Genomic DNA, 21,109 nt, shown 5'->3' with positions numbered 1-21,109 from the left:
AGAGAGAATCAGAAGGAGAGAGAGAGCTAATGAAGCGAGTGAGAGGGTGGTAGGAAGTAGTAAAATAGAGAGAGCGAGAGAGAGGGGGGGACGACTCGACTTGTGAAAGGAAGGAAAGAGAGAGAAGGAGAAGATGAATGCAAAGAAGAACAACGAGGTTTAAACCGAGAGAAACAAGAGACCGCGAGTAAAAGACTGAATTCGAAAGATTTTATCCCCAACTTTTGTTTCCGTTTTTACTTTGCAACTTGCGCCATTCGGTTCAACGCAGAACCAGCCTTGAACCTATCGAGTGCGAGAGAAGAGGTATGTAGGAAGTCAGCAAAAACTGGTTCAGACGAGAAGAAAAGCTTTTTCTTCGCAAGACGGTAGGAAGACAGCAAGCAGAGTCAGCAGAACGAATGCTCACCATTCTAGCTGTCCAGAATTGAAGGTGTGGGTCAAGCTGATGTCCTCCTTGCTACCATCCTTGTGGTTGAGTCGTAGAGTGACGGGAGAACCTTCGGCGAGTTCAGTAATACCGATGAGGTCGACCTTGTCGTCGGGCTTTACCTTGTCGTAGTCGGCAGGGTTCTTGAAGTTGAGGGGAAGCATACCTTGCTTCTTGAGGTTCGTCTCGTGAATACGAGCGAACGATCGAGTAATGACGGCAGTTCCTCCCAAGAATCGAGGTTCGAGAGCGGCGTGTTCACGCGAGGATCCCTCTCCGTAGTTCTATAGTTACATTCGATTGAAAGCGTGCCAGTCAGTTATTTTGCGTATAGAGAGAGGAGAGTTTTGAAAGAGAGAGAAATTTACCTCGTCTCCAATAACGACCCATCCGATTCCAGAGTCTCGGTATTGAGCGGCGACTTGAGGAACACCGGCCCATTCACCACTGTAAAGTGAGGAGAAGCAATTGATGAGCAAGGGGCTTCGCGAGTCGAGGGGAAGAAAAGAAATAACGTACGTGAGTTGGTTTTGAACCTTGTTGGCCTCGTCGTTAGCCTCGTTGATGGCACCAATCAAGCACTAGAGAGATGAGATCGAACGAGAGAGCGAAGACGAGTCAGTTTCGACATTTTGAGGAAACAGGGAAGAGGAGAGACTTACGTTTTGAGAAATGTTCTCGAGGTGACCACGGTACTTGAGCCAAGGTCCACCAGCAGAGACTGTTCGCGACGAGTTCGTACGAAAGAGGTAGAAAGGAAGTCAAAGGGAAAGAGAAAGAGTCGATCGAAAATGATCAGTTTCCCGACTCAACAGCACACTCGATCAATGAGAGTAGCTTACTGTGATCGGTCGTGCACTTGCCCTTGGCCTTGATGAGGATAGGGAGGTCTTTAGGGTCCTTTCCGTCCCAAGGTTTGAAAGGTTGAAGGAGTTGGAGACGGTCAGATTTGGGGTCGACGATAACGTTGACGGAAGCACGGTCGGCGGGAGGAGCCGAGTAGGTGTTCTCTCCCGGGTCGTAACCGCGAGGGGGGAGTTCCTTTCCAGAGGGGTCCGAGAACTTGAACTCTTTTCCGTCGGAGCCCTTGAGCGAGTCGGTGAGAGGGTTGAACGAGAGGGATCCACCAAAGACCATGGCGGTAACGAGATCGGGAGAGGCGACGAAAGCGTGAGTAGCGGTGTTGGCGTCGTTACGTCCGGTGAAGTTTCGGTTGTACGAAGTGATGATCGAGTTCTTGGTACCCTTGGGAACGTCTTGTCGGTCCCATTGACCGATACAGGGTCCACAAGCGTTCGCGAGAACGGTTCCTCCGACGGCTTCGAGCTTCTCCATTTGTCCGTCACGGGCGATCGTCGCACGGATTTGTTCAGATCCGGGAGTGATGGTGAAACCGGATTGAGCCTTGAGTCCGTGAGCGGCGGCCTCCTCGGCGATCGAAGCGGCACGGGACATGTCCTCGTACGAAGAGTTGGTGCACGAACCGATGAGTCCGACCGAGAGCTTGTCGGGCCAATTGTTCTCCTTGACGGCGGCGGCGAACTTCGAGAGAGGGGTAGCGAGATCAGGAGTGTAGGGACCGTTGATGTGGGGTTCGAGTTCCGAGAGGTTGATCTCGATAACTTGATCGTATTCAGCGTTCTCGTCGGTGCGGAGGTTGTGTTGGAATCGTTCGGCGTAGGAGCGGATTTCGGATCGGTTGGTAGCGTCGAGGTATTGACCCATACGTTCGTTGTAAGGGAAGAGAGAGGTGGTGGCTCCGATTTCGGCTCCCATGTTACAGATGGTGGCCATTCCAGTGCACGAGAGCGAGGTGACACCTTCTCCGAAGTATTCAATGATCGCACCAGTTCCTCCCTTGACGGTGAGGATTCCAGCTACCTTGAGGATGACATCTACAGAAAACGAGAGAGAATTTCGTCAGTTTCGAATCGAGAGCGAGAAAGAGTGGAGAGACTGACCTTTTGGGGTGGTCCATCCAGAGATTTGACCAGTAAGCTTTACTCCAATGCGCTTAGGGCATTTGAGCTCCCAAGGAAGGTCGGCGATAACGTCGACGGCATCAGCTCCTCCAACTCCGACAGCGATCATACCGAGACCTCCAGCGTTGGGGGTGTGCGAATCAGTTCCGATCATGAGTCCTCCGGGGAAAGCGTAGTTCTCGAGAATAATCTATCGCAAGGGGAGATCGTCGTCAGCCGGAGAAGAACTAGAATTCGAGGAGAAAGGGAAATGAAAACTGACTTGGTGAATGATACCAGATCCGGGTTTCCAGAAACCGATACCGTACTTGGCGGTGCAAGTAGCGAGGAAGTCGTAGACCTCCTTGTTGATGTCCTTAGCACGAGCAAGATCCTTTGCTCCTCCGGTTTGAGCCTCAATCAAATGATCGCAGTGAACCGTCGTGGGGACGGCGACGGTAGGGAGACCAGCCGACATGAATTGAAGGAGAGCCATTTGAGCGGTAGCATCTTGGCAAGCAACTCGCTGAATGATACAGAGGGAGGTCAGTGAATCGAAATTCGGGAAAAGTGGAGAAAATCGAGTTTGTGAAACTCACGTCAGGTCGAAGCTTGAGGTAGGAAGCTCCAGGTCGGATATCAGCATCGTGGGGGTTGTCAAGATGCCCGTAAAGGATCTTCTCGGAAAGGGTGAGAGGTCGGTTGAGACTGACACGAGTTCGAGCAACAAAAGAGTCAGAAGGGTTCAATCTATGGCGGACTACGTAGAGCGTAGACTCTGGAAGCGTGGTCGAGTAATGGGCAAAACGCGGGGTGGAGGTAATCAAGGCAAGGAAGGGAAAGAGGGGCAAACCGAGGAGGAGGTGAAGAAGAGCAACTCACCGGGAACGAACGACGGCAAGGTTGTCTTCGATACGTTGGTAGTTGATGTAAGAGTCCTTGTCGAACGCAGACATGGCAACTTTGGTTGCTCCGATGTTTCCAGCGGGAGTCGCGAGGGAGCGCGAAAGGCGAGGGGCACGAAGCCCGGCAGCACGAACCGAGGGTACGAACACCATGCTAGATAACCGTGATCGATCGAGAGTCAGTTGGAGAAGACTCGCGAGGCGGGAAGAGTGAGTGGGGGGAGAAGGAGGAGAAAGCGAGTGAAACTCGGAAAGGTCGATTGGCTGAATTCACGAGTTCGTTGCGAGAGTCGAGGGGAGGGTCGCGAGAGGCCGACGAGTTCGAGTATGGACGTGTGAGCTCACCTGTTAAAGCGGTAGAAAGAGAAAAGGTTCGATGAGGGGAAAGGGAGAGAGAGAAGGAGGTAACATTGGCAACTCTTTTGGTTCGGAGTTTCGCCCGGCTTCTCTCTCCTCTTGCCTCGACTTTTCCCCTTCCGACTCCATCCGTTTTCGAAACATCATCGTCTTTCGCGTCTCTCTCTGTTCTTTATTGCTGCACTGAATCGACATGACTGCTAGGAACCTCAACGAATACATGTCAGCTCGCTCCTTCGCTCCTCGCTTCGTTCTCAAATCTCGCTTTTTTCGACTCGAGGGCCAATCATTTCGCTCGTGATTCCCGCGCTCTGTTCGCATTGTTCTTGCTCGACTGTTGCCTATCTTCAGGAAGCTTCTGTACTGCTCGTGCGTCTCATGCCGCAGAGAGGTCTTGTCGTCCTCGTCGTCCGACTTCGCCCGCGCAAATTCCCCTCTCGTTTCGTTCTTCGCTGCTTTGAAACAGCGCTATTCGACGCCTGCTTCGTAGGAGCAGGGAGCAGTGACTATTCGGTGATCTGTCTTCGTCCCGGGACAGGCGGGGAGAAGAGTAACGAGAGTCCTTCTTCGTCGATTCTTTGCGAAACGGGACGACAACAAATTACAACGCCGTCAGCAAAGCCCTTGTGCTCGCTCCGACAGCATATCTGGCTGATATCCAAGCTAGGCGTGGGGCTTCGCAGTTCCACCCTTTCCCCGTGGCGAGAAAGAGCCGCGAGGGAGCAGAGAAGCGAGTCAGGTCTGCGAAGCATTCTGGCGGGGGCGTGAATGGTGTCAGGGAGGTAGCTGTGAGACGTCTGCACATCAAAGAGCTCACTCGCAATACCTCCATGGCGGGAAGGACGACTTCCTTGCGGATCTGAGCGACTCTCCACGAAAATCAGGGCAGAGTCGGCGTCGATTCTCGGCTGTCGCTAGAATGAGTGGCTCATACCTAGTGTAGTACGCATAGCACACCATATCGATCAGGTGACGAGAAGAGGTCTGGTTTCCCTCACGAGAAGCGGAGGCAGGCGGCGAAAATATCAGCACGAAAGACATTCGCTTCTCCACGAAGCCATGCAGATCGATCAAGGAGGTTGGAAATCGCGTGTGCATGTCCTCAACGTGTCGAAGAGCGGAGCAGCTTGAGCTATAAGGGGTCTGGAACCAGTTGAGGCGCAATGAGACGGTAAATTCGAAAGATACGAACGGAAAGAACGAGATCCTTCAAACGGGCGAGCTTGTCAGAGCGGCTCAGCAGTATACAGCGATTCTGAGGTCTTCCAAAGTCTTTGTGCGTGACAGCTCGAGACCTCAGCTGGCTGGAGACGAACAAGCGAGTGAGCGGAGTTCTTTCAAGGAACGAGTCCGAGCAGCTCCTTCTGGTAGCCCCGACAGCCGACAGATCGCAAGGCTCGTCGTACAGTTGAGATAACGCAGAACGAGTTGTGAAAGGTGAGTGGAAGAGGGCAAGAAACAAATTCCGCTTGCGAATCGACTCTCGACTCGTCACCACTTCGACACTTTCGCAGAACCAACTCAAGACTAGCCCTAGTAGCTCAGACGAATACATAGACTCCTCGAAACAGCGCCTAAGTCCCCCTTGTCATCATGGTGAGCTCTCATTCCTCTCCATCATTGTCATCATTCCCCTCTCCCTGCCCTCTCTCTGACGGATGAAAGCTCGCCTACCATAGGACAAACTAGTATCAAGATTCGCGAAATCGCCCTCGACTTCCTCTTCGACCTACTCGGATGTGCACAAAGTTGAAGAATACGGTTACGCACTCCCTCTCGGACGAGGGATTGAACGTTGCCCAATGCCTCAATTCGAAGTTCCTCCTGCTCTCGATGTAAGCTTACCATTCCACTCACTTGCGATCTCGGAGCTGACTCGCACGCGTGTGATGGATTCAGCCTACGGCATTCCTTCAACTTCACACGGACGACGCTTCCGACCCTTCTTGCCGAATCAAGATTAATCACGGTACGACGACTTTGGCGTTCAAGTATCAAGGAGGTATCATTGTTGCGGTAGATTCGAGGGCGACGGCAGGTTCTTACATCGGTCAGTTTTCCTCATTCCTCCCGCTCTTCACGCGGTCTTCTTCTGACACTATACCATGTTTGTCGTGCTCAGCTTCGGGAACGGTCAAGAAGGTTATCGAGATCAACCCTTACCTGTTGGGAACTATGGCAGGAGGAGCTGGTGAGGGATCTCAAGAATTACTCGTCATGATGCAAAGCTGACAAGTAGTGCACGATCTGTCACCAGCTGATTGTCAATACTGGGAAACCTATCTCGGTATCCAATGTCGACTCCACGAACTTCGCAACCATGAACGAATTTCAGTCGCCGCCGCTTCTAAATACCTTTCTAACCTCGTCTACTCTTACAAAGGGATGGGACTCTCGATGGGAACGATGGTTTGCGGATGGGACAAAACCGGTCCCGCATTGTACTACGTCGATTCGGATGGAACTCGCTTGAAAGGGGATTTGTTCTCGGTCGGATCGGGTTCGACGTTCGCGTACGGTGTGTTGGATCAAGGGTATAGGTACGATTTGACGAATGAGGAAGCCGAGGAATTGGGCAGGAGGAGTATTTACGCGGCGAGTCATCGTGATGCGTTCTCGGGTAACTCTTGTAACGTTTATCGAGTCGCAGAGTATGTTCTTCCTCTTAGCTCTCTTTCCACCCCTGTACTTTCGATACTGACACTGTTTCTCATCTTTTCGCTGGTTCTGCAGAGACGGATGGAAATTCGTGAGTCGCATCATCACTCTCTGCTTCTCTGACGCGAAACTGACCTCTCCTTCTTGTTCTTCTCGTCAGATCGAAAACGTCAACTTCGACACGATGCACTACGACCGAAATTACAAACCGGCTCAATACTCTCAGCAAACTCCCGCTGCTCCTCCTCCCGTTGCCGCTTGAACGTCTGGATAGATCGATTTGTCCGAAATTCAATCTCGAGCAGTTCTTTTGTAACCTCTCTTCTCGAGCGAGAACACAGAGAACGCTCTCGGGACAACACTCAGGGAGAGGTACAGCAGAAGATTGCAAGCGGAGATGTACAGGAAAGAAAGAAAGGAATGCGAACAGTGCAAGGAGAAATGCGAGAAGTGACAAGCGAAGAGAGAACCTTTCTACAAGCAAGCAAACAAATGAACAACTACTACGCTCCTCCTCTCAAGCACCGAAAGCGCCCTGCAAACCTCTCTCCTTCGCGGCCTGTTTGACCCTCCTCACTCCCGCTCCATTCCATCCACCTTGTCCTCCTCTCGTTCCGGCAAACTGTCCACTAATCGTCAAAGTCTCGAGTTCCCCCAACCCATGTTCGAGTTTATCGGCGAACAAGTCGGCAGAGGTGTGAACGGGAGTACCGGAGAGGGCGAGGGTACGAAGATGAGGGATTGAGGAGAGGGAAGCGAGGAAATTCGCACCGGTGTAGGAGAATTGGAGGGAGAGTTCACGGAGGGAAGGGAGGGAAGAAAGGGCGTGATCAAAGTTCGAGTCTGTCCGAGCGAGGGCGAGTGCCAGTCAGCGAACGAAGACTTATCGGGAATGAAAGACGACGGAAAACGCACTGTGAGGAGCAGCAGCAAAGTTTGGGTTGACCTGGATGCGACGGAGGAGACGTCAGTAGAGACAACGGAGAGCATAGCGACAGTGAAACGCAGACGTACGCTTCCATTCTCCGCCAAGTCTTGCAAAACGAGTCTTTCGAGGTTTCCTCCGCAACGGACGAGGAGATCTGCAACCGTCGAACTTGCAAACGGGGGAGCGTTCTGATTTGCACCGACTGCGGGTCCTCCAGGGAGTCCAGGTGGCCATACTCCTCCGACTCCCGGATCAATCAAAATCGCAATTTCGAGATCTTTGAAACTTCCATTCGTGACGGCAGGTTCGAGTAACCAAGCGAGTTGAACGTCCGAGATTGCCGAGTACTCTTGGATTTGATAAGGAGAGTTTGAACCCATGTCTCCGAGTTTGAATTGTCGAATTTTGCGAGCAGGGTGAGGAGAAGTCGAGTTGACCGCGAGAGAACCGGAGATCGCGTCGATGGCTTGGATTGAGAGGGTTTCGAGGTTTGGGAGTCCGTTCATGATGACTTCGAGTTCTTCGAAATCGATACTGAATTCGAGGTTGAGATGTTTGAGAGATCGAGTCGAAGAAAGAGTACCGAGAACCGCCTGGAAGCGCTTGCGAGACAGAGGTCTCATCAGTAAGATTACAGAAAGACTCTGTAGCGGAAAACACTCACAGCATCGAGGAACTCTGTCGTCGTAGGGTTTCGAGAGAATCCCGCCCATCGATTCGCATTCGGAATAATCTTGAGTTTCAGACTCTTGACATTCGGCGCAAACTCGACGAGCTGACTCCAGTTCTCGGCGGGAGTCTTCTTTTCCTCCTCCTTGACCGCTGCTCCTCCTACTCCTCCTCCTTCTCCCTTTCCACCGACTGATCCTTCCCTCGACGATCCTCCTGGACGACCACCGAAGTTGACTTCAGTAGCAGCAGCTGGTCGACCACGACGTCCAGTGATACGACCAATGAGTCGGTTCAACGAAACACCGGCGCCTCCAGGTCCAGCGGATTGCTCGTGCGAACCGGGAGGAGCGAGAGTCGCGGAAATCGCTTGAATCGAGGGAAGGGCGAGTTTGAGCGAAGGAGACGAACGTAAAGTCGAAAGGAGTTGCTCGATTTGAGAAGCTTGGTGGAGGTGAAGGTGACGGAAAGCGACCTGAACAACACGAAAAGGAAAGAAAGGATCAGCTTTGTTCGACCATTCTCAGGCTTTTTGAGGGCATGACTCACGGTTCTTGCGGGTTCGACCCAAGCTCTACTCACTCGAGCTAGAGCAAGGGTGAACCTTTGAGCAGCTCCGTTTGACCCAGAAATTCCGTTGATCGGGTTTCCATACTCGTCTCTAGCGGCACGTCTCGATCTCCCATTCCAAACTTCGGCCGCAACAGCTGAAGAGCGACTCGACCCTCCGGCCTGGGACGCCATATCGTTCGCCGGAGGTTCAGCTGCGGCAGCATGGGCGAAGTGGAGAATGTAGAGGAGGAGCTCGGAAGGGAGTTTCGCGAGAGGGGAAGGACCGGTCACTGGAGAGTCGGTGGGAGAGAAGATCTGGGAATTTTCCGTCGTTGAACCGTAGCTAAGTGGACCGAACAGGCCGACCGGACGAAGGGCAGCGAGCGCGATTCTCGAGTTTTCGGCATAAATCAGCGAGAGCTCAGAAGGAGTCGAAGGGAGGCTGATGTGCGCAGCTTGGCCGAACCCGTTAACTGCGATGATCGATTCGATTTCGTCGGTTGGACCTCGAGGCGGAACTGCGTCTTGAAGAGGGAGGGACAATTTCGCTCTCGCGACTTCGAGATGATGCAAGGCGACCGATTTCGGGGGAGAGCGCAAGTTCGAGTTCGATTGATTGACGTCGTTCATCGCTTCGGTCAAGAGTTGTACGATTTCGCCATAAGTTGAGAGTGGAAGAGCGTCGGAACTTCGAGAACCGTAATCTGAGTACTCTGCCGTGAAGCGACAGGCGGAAGTGAGGAGTGAGATGGCCTTCATGAGTTTCGTCGTCGTGAGCATGTTCGAGGTAGGAGTAGGATCGAGTTCTACGAGTCGTTCCGCCGTCGAAGGATCCAAGTTCGCGAGGAGTTGAAGGTCTTGTCTCGCTCTGTCGACGTCCGGACTACTCGCTTCCGGTGTTGATCCTTCCCTAGTATCCTTCCTCCTTGCATCGGCGGTTCCTCCTCCTTCGACAGGTCCTTCCTCGACAGCTTTCCCCTTTCCTTTGTCTTCCGACCCCGTCGAGCCTGTACGAGGAGTTCCTTCGTTGCTTGAGGTAGCTTCGAGCGGACTGAGTACATCCTTCGCGTTCGTGGTCCCAGAATGAGCGCCTTGGATTCGAGGTACCTCCTCATCATCGGGAACAGAAGACATCGCTGGGTGGGGGCGGGAGAAGGAGTTGACGCTGAAACTATCCTCCTAGACGACTTGTTGTACTCGGAGCTGCTTTGAAGACTGATCCGAAGTTGAAGGATCGAGGTGAAGAGTGAAAGAGAGGAAAGTGAGAGAGGAGCGAGCGATCGTCTTATCGAAAGCTTAGTCACTCTATCTAGTCCCGCTCTGCATAGCATGCAACGAGAACACTATTCTCTCACCTGTGTGTGCTCGTATCGAAGAAATTTGCGAAATGGTCTACGCAAAATAAAGAAATGTCTACATTTTCTGGTACTCGAGACTCCCAGCTTCAGAAGTCTAACCTAGTCCCACACCCCTCGTCTACAAGACAACAAACCCTTCCCCCAATCCTCTATTGAGCCGTCTCGATAAGTTTCTTCTTCAAATTCTCAATCTGTTCCAAAACCGCCCTCCTACTCGTTCCTCCCTTCGCGTCCCTCCTCTCGACCGAAGTTTCAAAGTTGAAGACATCCTTGACGTCTTCGCTGAAGTGAGGCGAGACGGATTGGAACTGTTCGAGCGTGAGGTCCGAGAGAGGAACTCCTTGTTCTTCGGAAATTCGAATGCAGGAACCGGAGATGTGGTGAGTCTCCCGGAAAGGGATCTACGACGCTGGTGTGTGAGTACTCTGTGGCCTTCGAAGCGGAGAGAGTGGGAGGACTTACACCCTTGCGAACGAGGTATTCAGCGAGATCAGTCGCGAGCATATCGGGAGTCAAACTCTTCTTCATGTTTTCAGGGAAGACCTGTCAACCCACGAACATGCTTCATCAGTATCTCGATGATATAGAGCGACCAAGACGAGTTCGAACTGACCTTGAGGGTCGAGATGACACCTTGTAGAATCCTCAAACTCTTTCCGATAGTTTCAGCCGCATCGAACATAGGTTCTTGTGACTCTTGCAAGTCCTTGTTGTAAGTTGCGGGGAGACCCTTGAGAGTTGTCAAGAATCCGGTGAGTTGTCCAACGGTTCGTCCAGATTTACCTCGGAGGAGTTCGAGAGCGTCGGGGTTCTTCTTTTGAGGCATGATTGAGGATCCAGTACTGTCAACAAGATAGCGTGAGCCAGACTCGCCCTGTCTAGGCAAACCAAGTACGAGGAAGGAAGGACTCACGAGTAGGCATCTCCGCAAACGACCCAGCTGAATTCACTCGAAGAGTAGATGATCAGATCCTCGGCGAGTCGAGAGATATGAACCATGAGGAGAGAGCAAGCGAAAAGGTATTCAGCGACGAAATCTCGATCGGCTACAGACTAAACAGTCAAGTAGAACGAGTTTAGCACTCCAAACTCGAACGCGACAAAGCAGAGTGTAATACTCACTTGCATCGAGTTTCCACCAATGTGTTGCATACCGAGTTCGGATCGGAGGAGTTCTCGGTCCACGCAGAAGGGGTTTCCAGCTAGAGCACCAGATCCGAGGGGAAGAGTCGAAACTCGGCTGAATAGAGCGAGACGTGTCAGTCGTTATCTCCTCTCCGAGTTTCAACATGACACTGGTGGAGAGCTTACGGGAGAAGGTCACGGAAACGGTCGAGGTCGCCAGAGAAAGAGTGAGCGTGGGCGAGGAGGAAGTGAGAGAATCGGATAGGTTGAGCGCGCTGTAACGGAAGAACGAGCTTCAGCTTGTATGAAAGCACATGCGAAGGAGGCGAAGTGAATTACCTGAAGATGAGTGAAACCAGCTGCGAGGTGATCGATCCATTCTTCCGCCTTGACCGCCAAGATTCCAACAACCCCTTGAATCCATTCGATATCCTTCGAAAGTTCCTGAATGAGCCACAGTCGCATGTCCGTCGCGACTTGATCGTTCCTACTCCTTCCAGTGTGTAGCTTTCCTCCGATATCGTTCCCGATAATCTCACTTAACCTCCTCTCATTCGCCGTGTGGATGTCTTCGTCGTCTTGTTTGATCTCGAACGAACCCGATTCCCATTCCGATTTGACTTGGTCGAGTCCACGGTGGATTTCGGAAAGTTCGTGGGAAGTGAGAATGGGAGGGGAGGTTCGGGAGAGGGCGAGGGCGTAGGCTTTCGATCCGGCGACGTCAACAGCGTAGAGGGCTTTGTCGTACGAGAGACATTGGTTGAACTCCCACATCCTGTCGAGAGAGAGAAGCGAGGTTCAGTCAATTATCTCTTCGCCGGGGAACGAACTGGAGCTCACAAAGGGTCGGTACCGGACGTGAATCGTCCTCCCCATAATTTCTTAGCCTATCGACATTCAACAAGGAGGGAGCTGTCAGGAAATCGGCTCAGAGCGGGGAGAAGAAGTTCAACGGAGACTCACCATTTGTTCCGCCATGTTGTCTGATTTGTAGTCTGCAGATCACAACGAGGCATAACGGGCGGTCAGCAGTCAGACACACGGCGACCTGAGCTAGCAAGTAGTGCTGGAAATGAGTCAACCCCATGTCCTTCGGTTCCTACGGCTCGAGACTTGTCCTGACTCCTGGAGGCCATGCTACTGCTGTATATCCATACACTTAGGCGGAATAGGTGACCTTCGAGAGCGACGAGCGGGTAGTAGACTTCGATGGAAATTTATTGAGATGAAGTGATATTTGAGCCTCTGAGGATGACGGGGCGGTGTTGCGACTGGGCGTACGCTGTCGGAGTAGTTGCTGACACTGTTCTACAAGGTCGAACTCACAGTATGTGTCGGAGGTCGAAGGAAAGATAAGAAGAGATGTTTCGCGCGGCTACTGAACCTGACAGATCGGCTTTCTCCTTGCACCGAGAGGAGCAGTCTGATGAAACCGTCAGTCGGTCATCAGCTCGCCAAGAGCGTCGAAGAATTCGGGTGAGAAATCACGGAACTTCCTCGTCTCGAGCTCTCGAGATTGAACGCAGTCGAGAGCGGAAGCCCGAGCTTGTAGCGCGAGCTCTCTACCGTCGTAACAAGAGCGAAGAGACACATCAACTTCGGGTTCGCAGTAGAGACAGACAAGACGAAGGACGAAAAGAGCAAAGAGAAACCCGCTGCGATGAGAACGAGCTCACTCGTCTCTGTTGAGGAGAGCGCGCCATCAGTACAGACGCAAGTACGAGTGACAGAGTACGGGACATACCAGATGTCGCCATAGATCGAGCGTTTGCGGGGGGTTTGGTTCGAGGCGATTCCCAAAGAATGTTGAGCCGTCACAGTGTGCTGCTCGACGTAATTGGTGAGGCCAGATTGCTCGCGTCGATTCGAGGGGTTAGTACTTACAGATGCGAAGAAGTTTGGGTGCATCGGTGCTTCCCTCTCAGCTCTTGGGACGAAACGGAGAACGAGCGTGAGGTCTCGAGGTAAGATCTGGTTGAACGCCTTCGCGACTTCGATTGGCGGGGTCTGTTTCGCACTTGAGGAATCAGTAGCGGGCAGAGGGTCCCGTAGCTCCACTCGAGGGAAACAACCTACGAGGGAAATGCCCATGGCTTGACCGAATGAGAACCTAGTTCTGTCCTGGTTGAACTGAGCGACCAAAGTATTGATCCACCGGACGAAGGCTTCTGCACGCTCTTCGGTTCCGAATTCCCAAGAGAGGAAGCAAGACCCGAGGTGCACGTAGAATTTCTCGTATTGAGCTGAAATTGCCCAATCTCTTGGTTCGTGAGCTCGGAAGGCCGGAACTTTGCTTCGATGGCCGTAAGGAGGATCTTCAATTCGACGCCGAACCAGAGCTGATCCATAAGCAGCGGGAGCGATTAGCGAACAAAACTGGTGAATGAAGAGAGGAAGGATCGTGCTTACGATGGCTTTCTCAGAGTTGTAAGCTGGCGATGCGTCGGGTAGATCGAATCCCCAGCCTGCTCTCGATCTCTGTGTTCTAGGCTCGATCAGCGTTCTCGACGAGGGAAAGAAGAAGCAAAATAACGCTCACAGCGGCCACGATCTTCTTGAAGGTCGCTCGTGAAACAATCCTCTCATTGTGCACACGTGTACCTAATTCCCTCAGAGTCATACACACAACGGCGACGGCGGCGGGTCTGAAGCTCGGATGATGCAAACGCCGATACAAATCTGTCCAAACTTGAGCTTTCCACCTCTTCCAGTCATAGTCGTGAATGTCTTCGAGTTTGGAAAAGATCAAGCTGTCATCGGTTCCGATGGAGTTCCACAATTCTTGACAGGTAGTGAGAGTCGGTTCCGTCGAGAGCTCGTAGCAAGGCGGGAGTTGAGAAACAGCTTCGCGTCGACTGGCGGCCATTGTCGAATGCGAACTGTTTCGGGAAAGTGCGTGAGAGAGGAAGAAAGGATAGCAGCAGTCTTTCAAGCACACAGCTGATTGACCAGCTGACGAGGGTCCGCGCTATCTTATGACCTTTTCATGGGAACGCTTTGACTCATCCGTTGGCGCACGTTGGCGTAATTGGCGTAATTGTTCTTCCGGTGCCATTGAGCATTCTCGAAGTGAGCAATTCACCATAGTGGGTTGTCGATAGATTGTGAACCCGCGGTTCTCCTAGCTGGGCCCGAACTCACTTCCCTGCCCACAAATCGCAGCTATGCGTCAGCTCAACCACTCGCTCGAGGAGAGACAGAGAAAAAGGTTTAGAACTGACCCAGAGTACCGGGTGCACCGCGCTACTTCGGAGAACCAACGAGAGACAGTCCTCCTCGTCTCGAAGCTCACAAGCCGGCGTCAGTCGGGAACTCGGACGCAATAGCTCACGGAGCGAGTCTTAGGATTCGCCAGAGACACGAACGACGGAAGCATTACTTTGCACAGCACGGAACGGGACGAAAGACGGGGAAAAGGTCAAAGAAAACTGGGGGGAAGCTCAAGCCATGCGCGGAAGTACCTATTCTGGAGTCAGGGAAGTCAGCGATAGATCCGGTACAGAGACACATAGACGAGACATACTATACGAAACCGTCGATCGAGCGTTTACGACGTGTTTGATTCGAAAAAGAACCCAAGGAATGTTGCGTCGAGTGCTAATCGAAGGAGAAGCGAGACAGACGACGGGTAAGCGAGACTTCCATTAGAGCACGAGAGAGAAGAACGTACGATTTCGAAGAAATTTGGGCGAGTTTCTGCTTCCCTCCTGTCCTCGGACGAGACGAACCAGAAACGAAGTTTGAACTTGTCGGGCAAGACCTTGTTGAATGCCTCTCCCACTTGAAGTGGAGTACTCTACAGTCCCGAAGAGAGTATCAGCGAGGTCCAACTGCCGTCGATCCCAACCAAAGACGATTCACCTCGAAAATGCTCATCGCTTGTTTGAATGAAATTTTGTTTCCATCCTCCTTGAAGCGATCAATCACTTGTTCGATCCATCCGTGGAAGGCTTGAGAATGTCCTTGTCCAAATCCCCACTGGAGGAAACAAGCGCCGATGTGCAAGTAGAACTTGGCGAATCGATTCGTGAACTCTCGATGTTGGTGATTTGTGACCTTGACATTTTCTTCGAGTTTCGCATATACGGATAAGGAGAGCCGTCCGAACTCTTCTCCGATCCAGATCTATCGGTAAAGATGGAAGTCGCAGGATCCATCGGTGAGAGAGAAACGAGGAAGATGGGAAAAGAGCAAAACTCACGATGACGTCCTCGGAAGTCGGTGTGGTAACCTCCTGAGGTACATCAATCCCCCAGCCTGCTTCTGCCTCCTGAAACCCCTATGGTCGTCAGTTTGATTCGCGAAGAGAAGAAACGAGGGAAAGACAACGCACTCTTTTCACAATTCTTTGAAAATCTCTTCGACAAGTAATCGTTTGATTGAAGACTCTTGAGCCTAAATTTCTGAGAGTGACACTGATGGAGGCAACGGCAGCTGGTCTCGCCTGCGGATGGTTCAAACTCCACGACAAGTCTGCCCAGATTCCCGTTTTCCAATGCTTCCAGGGATCATCTTCGACGTCGTCGAGTCTGAAGTAGACGCTGTCCTTTCCGATTGAGTTCCAGAGCGCTTCGCACGTCTCGATAGTGGGTTCATTCGATAGATCGTAGCAATCGGGGACTCGTTGGATGGCAGTCGAGGTCGGAAGAGCCCCGTGCCTTCTGTGCGAGGACGACATGGTCGAGACTCGAGTGTTACCCTCTGAAAGAAGACGACGAAGGAGAAAGAGAGCGAGAAGGGACAGACGAGTTAGCGAGAATCAAAAGAGCGATCCGTGTTTCGTTCTCTGTCAGGGACCGGAAGAGAACGCTTGGACCCATTCGTCGACGCACGTTCGTCGTTATTTGGCTGAACGTTTGCCCGATACCGTCCTTCTCATCAGTCAGAAGTAGCGTGACCGCGATCGATTCGAAGTGAGTGAGTAAATCGGTGCGAAGTTTCAGCAAATCGTACATTCAGGAATCTTTGGTACTCCATCTGGACCCAGCTCCATACCTACCCGCATTCGAATCTATCAGCTCACTCGGATCTCGCTACCCCAAAAGATGGGCTCGAAAGAGAAGAGCAAAGAAAGGGAAAGACTCACCAGCCGGCATCTCCCCCATGAGTTGTTTCGGAGGCGCCCCGTACTCGTTCATCTTCGCAACCAGCTCAACAACTTCATCTGTACGTTCTTGTGATAAGGCCTTCTCCTGCTCGGTTTGTTGCTCGAGAGGTTTATCGGCTCCAGGTTCTTCGAATTTTTGGACTATTGAAACGACTACGGCGTATTGTTTCTCGTAACGTTCTAGATCCGCTGGAGGTAGTGTCGAACGAGCCAAGGCGAGATAGGCAGGGTACTGCAAAAAACGAAGAAACGAGATTAGATTTGCGCTCAAAGCTTGAGAGTAGAAAGAAAGCTCACCTTCTCCGACAACTCCTTCAAAGGTTCATATAACATTTCCCTACTCATTAACTGTTTCATCATCTCGTCCAACATACCCTGTAATCCTTCCTCGCCTCCCAAATCTCCCAATTGACTCAAATCGGGCATCCCACTCAATCCAGCCAACATTGAAGCTAACCCGGCGTTCTCGGCGGAGGATTGTGATTGTTGAGCTGCTTGAGAGGCGGTAGAAGATGAGGATTGCATTTTCGAGAGAGAGGCGGCGATAGCGTCCCGGAAATCGGCGGGAGCGGATGGATTCGAAGACGACGAATCTTTATCTTTTCCTTTCGTTGTCGTTGTTGGCGATTTCGGCTTTGTCGTCGTCGTCGTAGTCGTCGCTGGTGAAGGAGCTGAAGGAGCTGCGCCAGTTCCCATTCCCAACGAAGCCATCAACTCTTGCAACGCTTTCAAATCCTCCGGTCCCTCTCCTCCCTCTCCTCCCGTAGCTCCGGTTCCCGCTCCTTCCTGCATAATCTCCTGCATAGCTTTCCTAAACTCCTCACTATCGAAATCTCCTTCTCCTTCTCCATCTAATCCAGGAACTTCTCCTCCTCCTGCTCCTCCGGGACCGAACGCTTCAAAGAGAGCTTTCATTCCTTGTTCGAGATCTTTCGCGATTGCGGGATCGAGACCCGATAAGTCGAGGTCATCGAGCCCGTCGGCTCCTGCGTCGGGGGAGGGGAGAGGGAGATCATCGTCGTCGGGGTCGGGGAAAGAGGTGGAAGGTGGGGGATTCGACTGGGAGGAGGGAACGGAGGTGGAGGGAGCAGTGGAGGTCGTTGGTGTAGGGTTGAATTGGTCTAGTACGTCGTCGAGATCGTCGAGGCTACTCGGAAAGAGAGAGGTTAGGAACTGAAAGTGAGCGGGGGGAAATGGAGAGGAGAAGCTCGTGGATAGAGCGGAGACGTACTCTTCTGATTCGTCGTGAACGGTGGGAGGAGCCATGATCGATGCGAGACCTTTGTTGCGGAAGAAGAGCGAAAGAAGTTTACCGGGTATCTTGAGGGCCGTTCGTCGGCTGGTTCCGGGGAAGTTTCCAAAACTGCCCTGAGCGAAACTTCAACTTCTCTCCTCGAATCTCATCAACTTCATTCACTCACCCGACAAGCCAAATCGATCAATCGATTTCAACCTCTACGACGTCTCACTCTAACCCTTCGATCACTGCCGCCGGGACCCTCGCCTCTTCGTCGTTGAACTTGAATCGAACGAGAACTCGTCCCTTGACGCCTTCCCTCTCCTCGACTACCCGACAATCTCCCCCGAAACGACCTAGGGTACATTCTCCTACCCGAGACCAATCGCATACGAGTGAGTTGCAGCCGCGTGAACGTCTCCCGCTTGCTCGAAACTGATTGTCGTTCGTTTGGTCTCTGTGCGCGTTCGCTTACTGCTTCCTCACAGTGGACGACCTCTCCCTATCCTCTTCTGCATCTTACGCGAACTCATGGATCTCGTGAGCCTCTCCTCCCTCCTCGCTCTCCTCTCCTTCCGCTCGAGCTAATTCAACCTTTGTATTGAACTCTTTCAGGTGGTTCCTCGCTTCGAAAGGGAACGAATACTTTTGCGAAGTCGACGAAGAGTACATCGTAGATCGATTCAACTTGACTGGATTGAACGCGGAAGTTTCGGGTTACTCGGCAGCGTTGGATTTAATCACAGATACCGCAGGTGCGTTTCTGATATTGCTTCTATCTCAGCTACAGTAGCTAAGCTTTCTCCATGCGTACAGCGGACGAGGACTTGAACGACGAACAGAGAGAACAATTGGAAACTTCTGCTCGACATTTGTACGGATTAATTCACGCTCGATTCATCATTACTTCAAGAGGGTTGAGTAAAATGGTGAGTCCGGAATCTTCTCAGCTCAGAGCTCATGCTCGAACTGAGATTTCGAACCGGAGCACAGATCGATAAATACAAAAAAGGGGATTTCGGACGATGTCCCCGAGTTCTCTGCTACGGTCAATCGCTCCTTCCCCTCGGTCTCTCTGATATCCCCTATCAAAAAGCCGTCAAACTCTACTGTCCCCGATGCGAAGACCTCTACAGCCCAAAATCATCTCGACACGGTTCGATCGACGGAGCTTATTTCGGTTCAACGTTCGCTCACATGTTGTTCATGGTGTACCCTGGAATGATCCCTAGTAAATCTATACCCGGATCAGTATCGAATCCTCCAGGAGGAGGAGGAGGACCGAATAATCACTCGAGTCATCATCATCATCATCAATCTGGATCTAGTTCGGCATTAGGAGCGGGAGTGGGATCGACAAGTGGTGGGAATGGATTAGGGGCACAGGCGGCGAGTAAAGTAGAGAGAGTGAGACCGAGAATCTTTGGATTCCAGGTTCATGAACATGCGAGATTGTTGAGGTGGCAGGAGAAAATTAGGGATCAGTCAGTCTACTCCTTCCTCTCTCACATTCGATCTGGTTTGCTGATACGCTTCTGAGCGAGTGTAGACAAATCACGAGACTGGAAGAACACGAAAGAGGTCAAATTGAACGACTAGACTAGACCCCATCACCTCTTCTTTCTCCGCTCTCCGCCTCTGTCTCTCTCGCTCGCTTCGAATTCGGTTGTATACCGTTTTATCTACTACTAGGGTTGTCTGTCTGTGTTTCCTCAGCTCGTTTGCCTTATCTACCCTGTCCTGTCATTCAAGGTGATCCCTCTTGCACTTTTACCTCTCGCTGTTTCGCCTTGTTTGACTCTTTCGCGCTGTGAGGTGAGAGTCGGACGTTGTGTAATGGATGACGGCGAGCTTCGCTCCAGCGATCATGCGGGAGTGCGAGGATGTTATTGCTGAGACTGGGTCCCTTCCACGTCAAGACAGAGTCTGACTTCAAAGTAGTCCATGTAGGCGAGCTTTATTAGATCGATAGGAGGGGCTAGTACGACCTACCGGTCGATATGCCATGGCCCGAAGAGAGAACGACGAACTGTTCAAGGCGAGTTCGACCTGCTTGGCCATAAATGGTCTGTGCGTTTTTCGAGCCGACTGGGTTTAGCTTGCAGGTCGCTGAGCCCTATCCCTGTTGTCCTCAAACCTCTTCGTTCTGAGCTCGTGCGTCAAATACGTCGACGATTGGCGGAAAGCTGGCAACGCAGACTCCGCCGTCTTGAAGCTTGGGGAGTCCCGTCGATAGTGTCTCTCTGGCTCCTTCGACTGCTCCCCTGGCGCATCCCCCTCGTTGAGCGCACACAGTACAAGTAGGCGTTACGTCTTCCAATTGCGAGCGGAAGGATTGATGGAGGGAGCTATTTGAGCACGATCCGGAATTCCACTTTCTGAGGGTTTTGTGCTCGAAGCGTCGGTCCCCCGTCGAAGTGGCACATCGATGAACGATATCTGAGTCTGTACGGGCTTTTGCGTACAACGAGCCAGACTTCTCTGTCGAAAGCGATTGAACGTTCTGCTTGAAGGTGATTGAGGAAAATGCCGTTCGACTCGCTTGAGGAGGACCTGATCGAACCCACGCCCGTACTCAATCTCGTGGCAGTTTGATCGTTTGCACAATGCATCGCCTCGAAATTGGTCTGCTCTTTGAACGCCAGAGTCCAAGAGCGGACGAGCTCTTCCAAGCTTTCGCAATGAGAAGGCAACGGTACTGCACTCTAAGGAGGGCGTCGGCAGTGAGCGAGAGATCAGTAAAGTGAAACGAGTCGAGGCTTGGAATCCCAAGTCGAATCGATTCCTTGGTTCTTCTTGCGAAATCTCGCATCCATGAAATCGCGCTGCGTCTGCTCTTTCTCCGCATTTGTCGGCTCTATCGACTCCCTCGATTGATACTCCTCTATCTCGACGACACACAACATCGATATGGATCTGTTGATTGTCGGAGTAGGACTCCTACGAGACAAGATCGCTGAATTCAAGTCTCCCATTATCCCACTGCCTCAAATCGACACAGCCCTTCGCGATCCGGAGTCGGCTCGAATCCCTGTGATCCTATCGGAACGGACACTGTATGAACGACATCGGGAGTGGAAAATGAGATCAATTTCTCTTTGGATACGTCAAACCGCTTTGATCGAAGCGAAAGCTCGGGGCTTCGATAGTTGTTGGGCTGGTCCCGTCGACAGGAAGACGATCCGGGCGACGAGAGCGGCGATCGTCGAGGCTAAGTGGGTCGAGAAGAGACTGGGGGAAGCGTTGGAATGGACCGAAGAGAGGAGGAAGAGCAATGTTCCCTTGAAGAAAATCGTCGTCGTGTCAAAGAGTGGGAGGTGAGCTCGCAGTTCTGTATCCAGTCTTGCCTCATAAGGACCTCAAGTACTGACCAGATGTGCCCCTCGTCCATAGGAAATCACGTCCTCGACAATCTCACACGGAGTTCCCCCTCGTTTTGCTCGAATTGCCTTTTCCTATCCCGCCTGCCCCTGCTTCTCGCAATCTTCGACTCACCATCCCCATGCCGGTGAGTCAATGTTGCTTTGTGGTCAGGGCTCCAGCCTGACGACGAAACTGACACTTCTTGAATGTTCATAGCCATCAATCGAGGAGAACGTTGAAGGCCAGCCTCCTCCGCTCTATACTCCCGATCTCGACGAGAAGTCCGGCGAAATGAGGCTGGAGAACGTGAGGTGGGATCCGGTCAGGGTGGAAGAAGTCGAATCGTGAGAGCTGTGCTCCGCAGATTCGCTGGTTTGAGCTATTGTCGTTTTTTTCTTGTATCCTTGATTGCCTTCCCCTTGTTGTCATCTTTCTACTGTCCTACTCACTGTTGTAGTC

The 21,109-nt window shown here is 52.1% G+C and overlaps 8 protein-coding genes across 8 annotated transcripts; 3 read left to right on the top strand and 5 right to left on the bottom strand.

Moving 5' to 3' along the window:
* Positions 1 to 236: 236 nt before the first annotated feature.
* Positions 237 to 3,449, bottom strand: ACO1 (aconitate hydratase ACO1; the record flags this gene model as incomplete). The annotated part of the gene is made up of 10 exons (XM_076629937.1): positions 237 to 285; positions 410 to 714; positions 799 to 877; positions 950 to 1,011; positions 1,093 to 1,151; positions 1,273 to 2,325; positions 2,392 to 2,602; positions 2,675 to 2,917; positions 2,991 to 3,099; positions 3,274 to 3,449. 10 exons carry the CDS (start codon positions 3,447 to 3,449, stop codon positions 237 to 239), a joined length of 2,346 nt encoding a protein of 781 aa, XP_076490102.1.
* A 1,797-nt stretch (positions 3,450 to 5,246) lies between these two features.
* PRE2 (proteasome core particle subunit beta 5) lies at positions 5,247 to 6,573 on the top strand (the record flags this gene model as incomplete). Its single annotated transcript, XM_076629936.1, has 7 exons — positions 5,247 to 5,249; positions 5,333 to 5,488; positions 5,553 to 5,703; positions 5,776 to 5,844; positions 5,911 to 6,304; positions 6,387 to 6,402; positions 6,472 to 6,573. 7 exons carry the CDS (start codon positions 5,247 to 5,249, stop codon positions 6,571 to 6,573), a joined length of 891 nt encoding a protein of 296 aa, XP_076490101.1.
* A 255-nt stretch (positions 6,574 to 6,828) lies between these two features.
* On the bottom strand, positions 6,829 to 9,594 carry JCM6883_000927 (uncharacterized protein; the record flags this gene model as incomplete). Its single annotated transcript, XM_076629935.1, has 5 exons — positions 6,829 to 7,154; positions 7,227 to 7,257; positions 7,326 to 7,832; positions 7,904 to 8,383; positions 8,458 to 9,594. The coding sequence occupies 5 exons, from the start codon at positions 9,592 to 9,594 to the stop codon at positions 6,829 to 6,831; spliced, it is 2,481 nt and encodes an 826-aa protein (XP_076490100.1).
* Positions 9,595 to 9,967: 373 nt separating this feature from the next.
* Positions 9,968 to 13,809, bottom strand: ARG4 (argininosuccinate lyase ARG4; the record flags this gene model as incomplete). Its single annotated transcript, XM_076629934.1, has 11 exons — positions 9,968 to 10,219; positions 10,281 to 10,361; positions 10,432 to 10,660; positions 10,732 to 10,871; positions 10,941 to 11,058; positions 11,130 to 11,218; positions 11,283 to 11,718; positions 11,784 to 11,830; positions 11,907 to 11,938; positions 12,620 to 13,421; positions 13,483 to 13,809. The coding sequence occupies 11 exons, from the start codon at positions 13,807 to 13,809 to the stop codon at positions 9,968 to 9,970; spliced, it is 2,553 nt and encodes an 850-aa protein (XP_076490099.1).
* A 681-nt stretch (positions 13,810 to 14,490) lies between these two features.
* Positions 14,491 to 15,621, bottom strand: JCM6883_000925 (uncharacterized protein; the record flags this gene model as incomplete). The annotated part of the gene is made up of 4 exons (XM_076629933.1): positions 14,491 to 14,739; positions 14,805 to 15,068; positions 15,145 to 15,213; positions 15,277 to 15,621. The coding sequence occupies 4 exons, from the start codon at positions 15,619 to 15,621 to the stop codon at positions 14,491 to 14,493; spliced, it is 927 nt and encodes a 308-aa protein (XP_076490098.1).
* Positions 15,622 to 15,882: 261 nt separating this feature from the next.
* Positions 15,883 to 17,316, bottom strand: JCM6883_000924 (uncharacterized protein; the record flags this gene model as incomplete). The annotated part of the gene is made up of 4 exons (XM_076629932.1): positions 15,883 to 15,938; positions 16,030 to 16,282; positions 16,348 to 17,197; positions 17,282 to 17,316. The coding sequence occupies 4 exons, from the start codon at positions 17,314 to 17,316 to the stop codon at positions 15,883 to 15,885; spliced, it is 1,194 nt and encodes a 397-aa protein (XP_076490097.1).
* A 502-nt stretch (positions 17,317 to 17,818) lies between these two features.
* JCM6883_000923 (casein kinase II subunit beta) lies at positions 17,819 to 18,891 on the top strand (the record flags this gene model as incomplete). Its single annotated transcript, XM_076629931.1, has 6 exons — positions 17,819 to 17,827; positions 17,903 to 17,960; positions 18,034 to 18,042; positions 18,104 to 18,216; positions 18,281 to 18,771; positions 18,837 to 18,891. 6 exons carry the CDS (start codon positions 17,819 to 17,821, stop codon positions 18,889 to 18,891), a joined length of 735 nt encoding a protein of 244 aa, XP_076490096.1.
* Positions 18,892 to 20,197: 1,306 nt separating this feature from the next.
* On the top strand, positions 20,198 to 20,998 carry JCM6883_000922 (uncharacterized protein; the record flags this gene model as incomplete). Its single annotated transcript, XM_076629930.1, has 3 exons — positions 20,198 to 20,604; positions 20,681 to 20,795; positions 20,867 to 20,998. The coding sequence occupies 3 exons, from the start codon at positions 20,198 to 20,200 to the stop codon at positions 20,996 to 20,998; spliced, it is 654 nt and encodes a 217-aa protein (XP_076490095.1).
* Positions 20,999 to 21,109: the final 111 nt, after the last annotated feature.

Source organism: Sporobolomyces salmoneus, assembly GCF_050403485.1.
Source record: "Sporobolomyces salmoneus JCM6883 DNA, S_salmoneus_JCM6883_v1_ctg7, whole genome shotgun sequence".
NCBI lineage: Eukaryota > Fungi > Basidiomycota > Microbotryomycetes > Sporidiobolales > Sporidiobolaceae > Sporobolomyces > Sporobolomyces salmoneus.
The sequence above is the reverse complement of the archived record's forward strand: the minus strand, read 5'-3'. Positions and strand labels throughout refer to the sequence as shown.